At 31.7% G+C, this 12197-nt stretch overlaps 2 protein-coding genes across 2 annotated transcripts; one reads left to right on the top strand and one right to left on the bottom strand.

Annotated features, from left to right (window-relative positions):
* Positions 1 to 3005: 3005 nt before the first annotated feature.
* LOC123890107 lies at positions 3006 to 4221 on the bottom strand. Its single transcript, XM_045939651.1, has 2 exons — positions 3933 to 4221; positions 3006 to 3589 (listed from the first exon to the last, which is right to left on the bottom strand). Exons 1-2 carry the CDS (start codon positions 4071 to 4073, stop codon positions 3239 to 3241), a joined length of 492 nt encoding a protein of 163 aa, XP_045795607.1. The 5' UTR covers positions 4074 to 4221; the 3' UTR covers positions 3006 to 3238.
* Positions 4222 to 9797: 5576 nt separating this feature from the next.
* Positions 9798 to 11575, top strand: LOC123890106 (spermidine hydroxycinnamoyl transferase-like). Its single transcript, XM_045939650.1, has one exon. The coding sequence runs from the start codon at positions 9813 to 9815 to the stop codon at positions 11217 to 11219; it is 1407 nt and encodes a 468-aa protein (XP_045795606.1). The 5' UTR covers positions 9798 to 9812; the 3' UTR covers positions 11220 to 11575.
* The last annotated feature ends 622 nt before the right edge of the window (positions 11576 to 12197 follow it).

Raw genomic sequence — 12197 nt, 5'->3', positions numbered from 1 at the left:
GTACATGCATATCAATTAACAAATGTAAATGATAAATAATAATGTAATTTTAATTATAGATTATAATTATTTTTATCAAGTAGTTCAGTAGTTAGAATTTCATTTTTAAAATGAAAAAGTAGATGTATACACTAGAGTTCGCACACCAGCCCATATATATATTACATGCAATATTCCTATAAATCGAAACATGAATTATAATACTAAGTATATATAGTATATTAGTGTTAGAGTTGGAGTGAAATATATATTATATATGTATATATAACATATGTATGTAAGAGATTCAGGGGAGGGGGTGCCTTGGCCACTGCCTGCCCCCCGCCAGATCCGTCCCTGGCATCGTGTGGAGGACTTTCTCCACTTATTCATGTTAGACAAAGCCTAATTAGACATATCAAAATCATCATTGTCATGTACGTACTCATGTACAATACATTATATTAGCTCATTAATTGGTTAATGATATATACAGGGATGAATATCAGTCCGGTTCTTTTGGGTTTCGTTGAAAATTGTCAAATCGATAAAAATTGTAATCTTTTTAGTTGGATTCAATTTCGATACATCTTCAGTTTATTTGGGTATCAGGTCGATCATATGAGTGACTTGTAGAACGAGTTGAATTTAATGGTTGAGATTGAAACTTTTTTACTACATCTAAAATTTTATTGAACCATAAATTTTTATTGTTCAAATGATTCAACACATCGTGCACAAGATAACAAAATATAAAAGAACAAAATGAACAATAAAGAGAGTGAAATACAATTACTTTGTTTAAAATTTGTTGATTCAAAGATAAAAATATAGATTAATTAGATGAGAAGTAGAAATTAAAATAGACCTAAAATATTAGAGTATATTTTCTCTCAACATATTACAAAGTTGTAAACTATATAACATTTCTCTCATGAGAGAGAGAGGATCGAGGCACTTGGACTCGAAAAAAAATTAATTTGCAACCTATCGTTTGATTGGTTTTGGTTATCAAGATATACATTTTTACTAACTCACCCATGCAACTATCGACCCGAGACCTGTACTATACTCGACTATATGTTTCCATATTCAGCCCTCCATAAAAATGTTTTATTTATCTTGTTTTACTTTTATTTCCTTTGTGCTTTCATTAGAGTAATTCTAGCTTTTGTAACAATGTGTCACAACAAATACTCTCTTTCATAAGAGAGAAAAAAAAAGAGATTTTTTTTACCAAAAAGGTGTAATTTTAATAGTATATTATCAAAGAAGTGCAATTTTTTAAAAAATTACTAAAAGGGTGTAAGTCGTCATTGTCATGTACGATTTATATACTACTTCATTTTTTTTTTTTAAACTTTTAAGCAAAGTCTTTGTTGCCATGTACGACTTTGATTTTTTTTTTCTTCAATTTTTTAATAAAAGTCGTCACTATCATTGACGACTTTCAATTTTTTTTTCTTTCACAAACTAAGAATTTAAATACTTGGTTGTTGTTCTGGACTAGACTAATGCTAGTCCACCTAGACCCTCACAAAGTCCACATGGCTTGCCCAACCACCTCCATGTCAGCATGGCACAACCTCTCCACCAAGATAGGGTAAAATTACTACTCTACCCACTATCTAAGGGTAATATCTTGGCAGTCCCTCTTAATGGGCCTTGGCTAGTCCAGCCCACTAAGAGGACCTTTGGCCCAGAGCTGGGGGCTATAAATACTCTCCCTCTTGGGAGAGCAAGGTAGACACTATTCATTATTGCAATTACTCTCTCTCTCTAACTTCTCTCTAGTATCTCTTTTGCTCTCTACCCTTACTGACTTAGGCATCGGAGCACCTGCAGGTACAACCCCCCCCCTCCGTGGATCATCCGCTCGGACTTGCTGCCTACCATCTGCTCAACGGACTTCCAGCTGGCCTTCTACCTGTTCTGATCAACAGTTAAGATCAGTTGTGTGACTATGGAGAATTTCGAGCACTCAAATATCCGTGTTCACATGTGATTGTGCCTATTGCAATGTTAATTGTGGTGCTTATATCGACCCAATTTACACACTGGACTACATCTATAAAGTTTACATACATGAATTTCATCCTCTTGGTAGTGAAGATTATTGAACTTCATATTCGGGTCCAACATTAAAACCTAAGCGTAACATGAGAAGACATAATAGGGGTAGACCCAATACAACTAGAATACATAACGAGATGGATGTAACTATTTCTAACAAAACAAGAAAATATGGTTTATGTCGCACTGAGTGACATAAAAAAATAATTGTCCCAATAAAGAGTGAATGTTTAAATAGTTTCTAAGTCTTAAAAATTATTAATGTTTGCAATGTTTACGTCTTTTATTGAATTCTTAGTTTTCAAAAAAAAAAATTGAAAGTCGTCAATGGTAGTGACGACTTTCATTAAAAATTGAAAAAAAAAAATCAAAGTCGTACATAGCAACGACGACTTTGCTTAAAAGCTAGAAAAAAAAAATGAAAGTAGTGTGTAAGTCGTACATGGCAACGACGACGTCCACCCTTTTGATAATTTTTTAAAAAACTACACTTATTTGGTAAAAAAGTCAAAAAAAGAAGAAGAAATTTAATGGGAAACTGAATATGGGCATATGGGAAACCAAACTTGTGTGGAATTGGTATCATTGTGCCTCTGTTTGGTGCCCTTGTATTGTAGCTGTTATGCTTCTTCAGACGGTACATATTAATGCTGATATAAAATTCTCTTAAATGATATCGGCCGTACATTATAGATTGGACAGTTCTGATACAATACAGCGTGAAAATTGTATTAAAATGCACAGCATGAATCTGTTTCGTGTGGAGATGGTACATTTGTTTTGATTTTTAGTACACTTATGATAGCATTTCTTTGCCAAATGTTGTGGATTTTTTTTATAGAATTCTCCTATGATGAAGGTTACTATTGTGGATTGTCAATTTTGAGTACTTGCCATGTTTTGACACATAAAAAGCAATGTAAAAGAAGAAATTGCATAAAAACAAGTTCAAATTTGATCACTATTGACTATTGTCCACTTCATTACATTGCACACATTTGATTACAAACAAAATACATACATGATAATGCAAATCTTTTTTTAAGTGACATGAAAATAGTACATGAAATACTCAAACCCATTATTACAAAGAAGGGAAAAACAAAACTACAAGCTAAAAGAAAAAACAATAAATGAGGAACACTGCAAACTGCAAAAACCAAGGGTAAAACAACCCAATACATAATTACTTAGACAATTTTGTGTACTTCCAAATGCAAAAAAATATAACAAAAGCCACAATCAAAAGCCCTAACATTCCAACATATTGTTTCCAATTCATTCTCGTCACTCGCGATTCATTCACTTGAAATCTCACAGCTTCAATATCCCGCTCTAATATGTCCTTCGCCAATAATATATCCTTCTCCAACTGATTGATTTTAGCTTCAAGATCCCTATTCATCTGAATTTTCATGGCTTCCATATCTCTCTCGTAATGATTAATAATCGCGGTTTCTTTCAACTGAACCATTCTAGCCTGGGACGCAATGAATTCGTCCTCCCACATAAAATAGTTACAATTTGGTGTATTTTTCTACAATATTGTAAGCAAAAATTAAGGCAAAATTAGATCCACAATCTCTTAATAACTTAAATCTCAGATAATACTTTAGTTTTTTTTTTTTTTTTTTCATTTCGATCTATTATGTTTTTCTATTTTACCAAAATTGTCTAGAAACCAAAAAAATTCATGTTCATCACCATTTTCATCAAAAATTTAAATCTTAAAAAACATAAAAATCAAAACTCAAATTTTCATCATAAACAACAACAAATACATTATTTACTTAACTTAAATATTAATTACTACTAAATAAAATGGTGGGTTCAAAATGTGCAATTATACTAGGGATTTTAAAATACAGCTACTCATTTACCTCATTAAAATATGTACATCCAAAGAAACGTCTGTTAGGATTCTTAGCTGTACTTGATATGAATATGACACACCTTTTTTCACAATTGCATGTAGGAGCACCATGAATTTCATGGGATGAAGAACTTCCACTCGAAGTCATTGTTTTAGTAACTTTTTTGCGAACAAATATCACATATGAATAACTTTAGCCTGCTTTTTAATTTTGAGTGTTGGATGATAATTGAGTGCTATATAAGAAGTTAAATAACATTAATATTATTATACCACACTATGTGACAAAACGGTGCTCCTTCTCAATCTTTGCACTTTTTTTTTTTTTACCACCAGTATCCGGTTCACCGGACTAATCTGATTCAAAAGTTAGTTCTGGTTCCAGCTCACTCTTAATCGTAATATCATAAATTAGTTGAATAGATGATTGGTCTAATGAAAGCTCACTAGAATAATTACAATTCAATTTTTGTACAACAAAAACAAAGGAAATCAATAAACAAAGTAACAAACCATGTATGTCCAACTTCCTTTCCATAGCATAAAGGAGCAAACGGCCTTTCAAGACTCAAGAAACTTTTTTTTGACTAGACTCAACAAACTTAAGAATTGTGTTCTCTCTAAATACAATGCACTTATTTTTTTTCTTCTTTCAAACATACCCTCTTATATAAATTTATTTTAGAATATTACTTTTGTCTTTTAATTATAAGAAAAATGATTATACCAATAAATTTGTCAAAAGTATGTACTCCCTCCGTCCCAAAATATAAGCAAAAAGTGGTCAACCAAAATGAATGTATTTGGACTAAATTTTTATCCAAATACATCCACTTTGGTTGACCACTTTTTGCTTATATTTTGGGACGGGAGGAGTATTACTTATTGATTAATGTTATGGTGTACTACCTTTTTACAAGTGATATATTATAGACTAGTGTTTAAAATTATAAAAATTCTAATAATTATCGACGAGGGACATTATAATTGTACTACATGCTTGAAGACTCCACGAGAATTCTTGTGCCAAAATTATAACTCTTTTCTTTTATCTTTTACGAAATACTGTAAAAAAAAAAAAAAAAAAACATAGGTGGATTATTACATGTGGAAGACAGGTTAATTTGTGCATCACTTAACAAGTTAGCAATGCATATGTTTTATACTCATCTATTTATGAATGAAGTATCCTTAGTAAAAACAACAGAATCAATATACTCCCCCGCTCCAATTTATAAACCAAAAAATCTTTTTTTTTTTCTTGTTACAAATTATAAGAATAAAATATCATTTTTTATCATTTTCAAGATCTACTTTATTTTCATAATCACTAATCAATAAAACTTATGTTTACATTTTTCCATAAAATTTATTTCAAGAAAAACACAAAAAATCATATTTCCAATTTATCAGTATATTTTACTTTTCTTTATAAGTGTGATTTTTTTTATTATAATTTAGGACAGAGAAAATATAATGTTTTCCTAAGATATGTCGGATCAGGATTGCTTGTTGTCCACTATTTACGCAATTTTACACGATAATAAATCTAAATTGTTAATTTAAGCAGGACCGGCCCAAGCTCAAAACTACCCAAGTTAGGGCTGTAGACCCCCAAAATATTTTAATTTTTTAATAGCCCAATAGGCCCCAAATTTATAACGTTAAAAATATTATTAATATTAAAAAAGGCCCTAAAACTGTGCATATAGTTCAACTGGCTGTGTGGAATGTTATTTAACAAAGATGTTTTCTCTTCCCACGTCCCCCATGAATCTTTTATCCCCCTTGAATTTTCAATTTTGCCCTTGAAAAAACTTCGGTTCGTAGAAACCGAAGTTTTTTTTTTGCCTTGAAAACAAATTTCAGTTTCTAAAAACTAAAATTTACTCTGAATTTATACTAGAAAAAATTCGGTTTCTGCGAACCGAATTTTTCTGCAAGGACAAAATTGGAATATTTGGGATATAAAAGATTCATGGGAGGGGGGAAAAGAAAACATCTTTAACAAAGGGTCACATGTTCAAAACTGTGCAGAGGTGCAGAGTTTTATTTTTTTAACCATTGTACTCTTATTTATTTTAATTTACTAATCAAAAGGACATTACAGAGAGAAAGTTCTTGTTTCCAGGCAATACCGACTTTAAAAAAAAATTCCCAAAAAAAGTTAAATTTTTATTTTGCTTTTATCTTACATAAAAGGCCTAATTTTAATGTTCGTTTTAGGCCTCACAGTATGTTGGGCCGGCCCTGAATTTAAGATCGGACGATCAAAATCATTTACACAATAAAAATAATCTCAATCGTCTATTCATATCGGGAGGTTGAAAGCTGTAATTGCGCAATTGAAGCTAGAAATCAAATGTCATATATGTCTATGCACTATTAAGCGGGTACAATATCAATATGGATATGATACGGACTATGCACTCATGAAGCGGATACAATATGCACAATGCATTCATGAAGCGGGTACAATATCACATGTCTATGCACTATGAGGCGGGTACAATATGGATACAAGAATTTTTTTAAAGCTTTTCACTCCTTGTAAAATGGGCGAGTTTTGCTTTACTCTCTGCAATTTTTTTTTGGAGATTTCACCTCTGCAATATGAAGATTCTCTGCTTTTAACTTTTGATTACACAACAAGGCAAGTGATATGGACATAATCTTGACGTGACACGTACAAATAGAATTTACTGAATTTTGATTTAATTTTTAATGTCACGTCAATTATTAAGTTAATTTATTATTTTTTGTTTAAAAAAATTCGGTAAATTAAAAGAAAGAAAATGTTGGTGTTTTGTTATTGATCCGTGTAACATTACTTTGCCCTAATCCCCAAATTAAGAATCGAAGAAGACAAAGTAAACCCAGAAACGGCGAACATGGACTCGAAGATGAACGAATCGAAGACGAAGATGAAACTGACGAACACGAAGAAGAAGGAAACGGCAAACAAGAAGAAGGAAACGACGAAAGAAACTGAGTTTGTGAGGAGATTTCTATTTTTGAAATATGCAAAAATTGTAAGCTTTAATAAAGTTGTAATACCAAACCAAATTTTTGAAAATAAGTAAACCAAATATTTCATTCCTTAATAAAATTGTAATACAACCGTTTGATACATCATAAACCATACTAGTGATTAGTAGTTTAGTACATAACACTCAAAAAGTCAAACCATATGACCTTATAATAAACTACCTATTTCATTGACTTGTACTCCCTCCCGACCTTAATATAAGAGAAAGTATGTTTTTTAAATTCATTGAAAATTTAATGTATCTAGTCTATATTATAAGTCAGATACATTAAATTATCAATGAATCTAAAAAACAAATCTTCTCTTATATTAAGGACCGGAGGGAGTAGGTGATATCAAACCAAATCAAAGACATCATTATTGCAACCATTACACATTGACTCAACTTCTTCCTAATTTCCTTGCCAAATTCTTTGCCAAATTTTCTTCCCAAACTCAACTTCTTCCTAATTTCCTTGCCAAATTCTTTGCCAAATTTTCTTCCCAAACTCCTTGCCAAATTCCTTGCAAATTTCCATCATCATTTCATAGTTGTCATTTGTTGCAATTTTTTGCTTTCCATTCTTCACAGCAACATCATCTAGTTCATCATCCCAAACCACACATCAAGGAGAAGAAGGAATTGAAAGCAGGAGAAGAAGCAGAGGAAAGAATGAGAGCTGAGAAGTTGAAAACAACAATGGAAGGTTTGGAAGATGAGAAGAAGGACAACATGGGTTGGGTTTTAACAAATTATACATTTCTTTTCAGCTTTTTTTTATTAAAAAATAATAATTTCACAATCATTACTGAGTTGACAATTAAAAATAAATATAAATTATATTAATTCCACGTGTACCTGCCACGCCATCTACATGGTATAGTCATACCCATTTCTAAGATCATGTGCCAAGTTGTGCAGTAAAAGGGTAAAAGGAGAGAATCTTCACATTGCAGAAGTGAAATCTAAAAAAAAATAAAACAAATGGCAGAGAGTAAAAAACTATTTACCCAAAATTTATGATAAAACGTATATGCATGTAAAATACATGCATGTAAGAATATGAGACTATAAAGTTTAGTTCAAATGCCAATTCTAATATTATTAGGTTAAATATTTTCACCCGAATTCGAGTCCACAATTTCACATTTGTGTTTGTAAGTTTCAAGTTGTGTGTTTGCAATTACATATATTTGAAACAAATCACATAAAAGAAATATGTATTGCTCCATTCTTTATTAATATATAGTAATAAAGATTTATATATATATATATATATATATATATATATATATATATATATATATATATATATATATATATATATATATATATATAGAGTCAGGATCCGTTGACACCAACTAGTTTGACACCAAATGTTACACCTCTCAATAACGTTTTAACCGATATAAATTTTATAAAATCCACCGTTGGATTGAAAGTTTACATCATATAGATCATTTGTGTAAAATTTCAGGCAAATCCAAAATCATTTGATATGCTATTGAGACACATAAAGATTAACGGCATTTAAAAAAATACAAAAACCGTTAATTTTGATGTATCTCAATAACATATCAAATGATTTTGGATTTATTTGAAATTTTACACAAATGATCTATATGATGTAAACTTTCAATCCAACGGTGGATTTTATAAAATTTATATCGGTTAAAACGTTATTGAGAGGTGTAACATTTGGTGTCAAACTAGTTGGATATATATATATATATATATATATATATATATATAATTACTGATACATATTGGATACAAATATGTTTTCTTTTTAAGAATACAAAAGTTATTTTTTGAGAAAAAATTTGATTATTTTTTGCGGTCATGTTTAATACAAAATTAAATATAAATTTTCAATTTTTTTACACTTAAAATTTGTTAAAAAATTATAAATATTTGTGGACAAATTTTAATAATACAGAGTATTATAAACATCATGAATACTATAAAAACTCATTAAAAAATATGAAGAATACAAATGAGTTGAGTATCATAGATCAAAATTCTGACGCATAGCATTTGAAGAACTCAAATTCGCCAAATTTTCTTAAAGTGAGTAAAACTAAAATTTAAAATATTTACATACGAAACAAAATTGATCTTAGCTGATCAGAAAGGATGATCGTGCCGGCGTTTGTTCTGTTGATGCCTTCGGTGAAACGGAGTGGTTGTGTACCTGGGCACTCCGACGCTCAAGTCAGTTAAGTGTGGAGTGAAGGTTTTCTCTGATGAAATTATACATACCTTGTGAATGGTAGTAAGCTGGGTATATATAGCCTTCAGCGCTGGGCCAAGACCCTTGATGACATTAATGGTTATCAAGTGGCTGCCGGAAAACGGCTGGAAAGCAATGATGGGCAGTTAATGCTCATCATTCCCGTGAACGACCGTTACAATATGTCGGGCATTGAGACCGTTGGTGCATGAGTGTCTGTCGTGGGCTGCTCCTCAATTGGGCTCATGCTAGTTGACCCACAGATCTTCCTCTGCTATTGGGCTCAAGCCCAGTCCAGAACAAAAATTTATTTAACACTATATAGTTAACAATTCGACTCTGTATTCTCTTCATGTGTGCCTATTTTCAAACCACAACTGTTCATAATTTTGCAGAGGTGAAATCCAAATCAAAGACGGCAAAGTTGCAAAAATGAATTAAATTTTGTATTTCTCAATTTATCTTTTTAAGAATATTCTAAATTAAATAAGTTAAAAACAAAAGAAGATATTCATACACCTAATTGCTTACGTTGTTATGTTATATGACATCAACATGAGACTAACTAAGTTCTTTAAAAGGCTACAAAGACAGCCATAACTCTCAAGAAAACATCAAATTAAACATGGTGAGTATTGAATCTCATTCAACTATCATCCCCTCTAAACAAACCCCTAATCCAAAACTCTACTCAATATGTGAACAAATCAAGCTTCGTACTCATGCTCCTCTCCTTTATGTCTACAAACCACATAATCACAACAACAATTCAACCTTCCTTGAAATACTTCAAAACTCTCTTAGCCAAGCTTTGGTTATTTACTATCCACTAGCTGGAAGGTTGAGTTGGATCAAAGATGGAAGATGGGAAATTCATTGCAATGCCAAAGGAGCACTTTTTTTAGAAGCCAAATGTGAAGAATTAACCGGTTTGAATCAATTGGGTGATTTTGTACCAACTAATTTGGTGTCACAACTCATACCAAACATTGATTACAATCTTCCTCTTGAAGATATTCCCTTATTGGCTGTGCAACTAACGAGGTTTCAATGTGGCGGTTTTACATTAGGTGTTGCTTTATGTCGAGCCGCCACTGATGGAACTGCAACCATGCATTTTATGAATGCATGGGCTAAGCTTGCGCGTGGGGAGACTTTGGACCCAAATGAATTTCCGTGTCATGATCGTACCTTGTTAAATTCGCGTAAACTAACACATTTTTCGTCCTTGCGTTGGCAGCACCGTGAATTTGACGCGCCTCCTATTTGGGTGGGTAGTGATTTGAATGGCAATAGAGAAGTGAGTGTTGTGATTGTGAAACTCACCAGAGAACAAGTTTCGAAGCTCAAGAAAAAAGCTAGTTCTCGCGTGAGTTTTCAATCCACCTCCAAAGATGTCCATAGGACAAAACCTTATTCAACTTTTGAGGTTATTGCAGGACATCTTTGGAAGAGTGTTACCAAAGCACGCTACATAGGAAATAATGATCAACAAACGAGGTTGTCCACGCTGGTTAATTGTAGAAATCGTTTACAACCGCCGCTTCCTAATGGTTATGTTGGTAATGCAGCATTTCCAACTGTGACACCAACTCGTTCCTTCAATGATCTTATTTGCAAACCTTTGGGGGATGCAGTTGAGGATGTTAAGAAAGCAGTTGAAAGGGTGACAGGGGAATATGCAACGTCCGCACTTAATTACATAGATAACGAGAAGAACATGGATTTGTTGAGGTATAATTTTCACTATCCGGCAAAGAGTGTGTGTAAGGGACAATATAAGGGGAACCCAAATCTTTTTGTTGTAAGTTGGATGAATTTTTCGTATAAGGATGCAAATTTTGGATTGGGAGAACCTATTTATTTTGGACCAGGATTTATGGATTCAGAAGGAAAGGCATTCATTATGAATAATAATAATAATGGTGGTGGTATTGTGGTGGCTATTTCTTTAGAGGCATCTTGTATGGATAGTTTTAAGAAATTTTTTTATGATGACATTAGAGAGATGTTTTGTAATTCTAAATTGTAGGCATAGTCAATTTTTCTAGCATGCACATGCAATGTTTGGTATTTGTATACTAGAGTTTATTTTTCAAATCATGGATAAAGTCAAAAAAAGATTTGGTTGAACCAAATTTTGTTAGTCCAATGCAGTGATTCGGTTGGCAAAGAAAGTTGTGTAATTGTTTTGAATTTTGTGTTTATATATTACTAGTATATAATTAATTTTTAAATTAAATTTTGATTTGAAAACTGTGTCAGGAAATGAAGATTTGATTAGAAAATTAGGAATTAAGGTTATTCAAATCAGTTGTGGAGCTGTGTTATTTTTGTGAACGGTGTATTTTCTGTGTATAATTATTAATTTTGTAAATGTTGACCATTCGAGTAGGATAAGATGAACATGAGATGAAGTTCATGAATTTCTTTATTTTTAATTAATTAGAAAATATTTTAAAAATTTTAAAAAAGAAAATATTTTAAAATTAAAATTATTAATAAAAGTATATTTTAGCATTTTTTTAATTTAAAAAATTATAAAAAGGACTAACATGCGCATATTTTGATAGATAAATGACATAAATGTTACCATTCTCAAAAAAAAAAATGACATAAATGTTACCAAAAATATTGTGGCAAGTGTGAGTGGTCAAGTCTCACATTGCTTAGAAAAGTGGAGGTTGAACATTTTATAAGTGAGAGGACCCATATATCTAACACCTTAAGATTTTGGGTTAAAAGTGTGGTGTCCAACTCACTTCACATCTTTCTTATGCCTCTAATAGCCTAATGGTTGCTCCACATATACTTCCTCATCTAGTTCACCATGTAGAAAGACACTTTTCACATCAAGTTGAAACACATACCAGTTTTTAGCTGCTATAGCTAGTATAGTCCTTATAGTATCCCATCTGGCCACAGAAGCAAATACTTCATTGTAATCAATACCATGTTGCTGAGAGTAGCCTTTAGCTACCAATCTTGCTTTGTGTTTTTCAATTTTTCC

This window comes from Trifolium pratense, linkage group LG6 (genome assembly GCF_020283565.1).
Source record: "Trifolium pratense cultivar HEN17-A07 linkage group LG6, ARS_RC_1.1, whole genome shotgun sequence".
NCBI classification, from domain to species: domain Eukaryota; kingdom Viridiplantae; phylum Streptophyta; class Magnoliopsida; order Fabales; family Fabaceae; genus Trifolium; species Trifolium pratense.
This window is presented reverse-complemented; position numbering and strand designations above follow the sequence as displayed.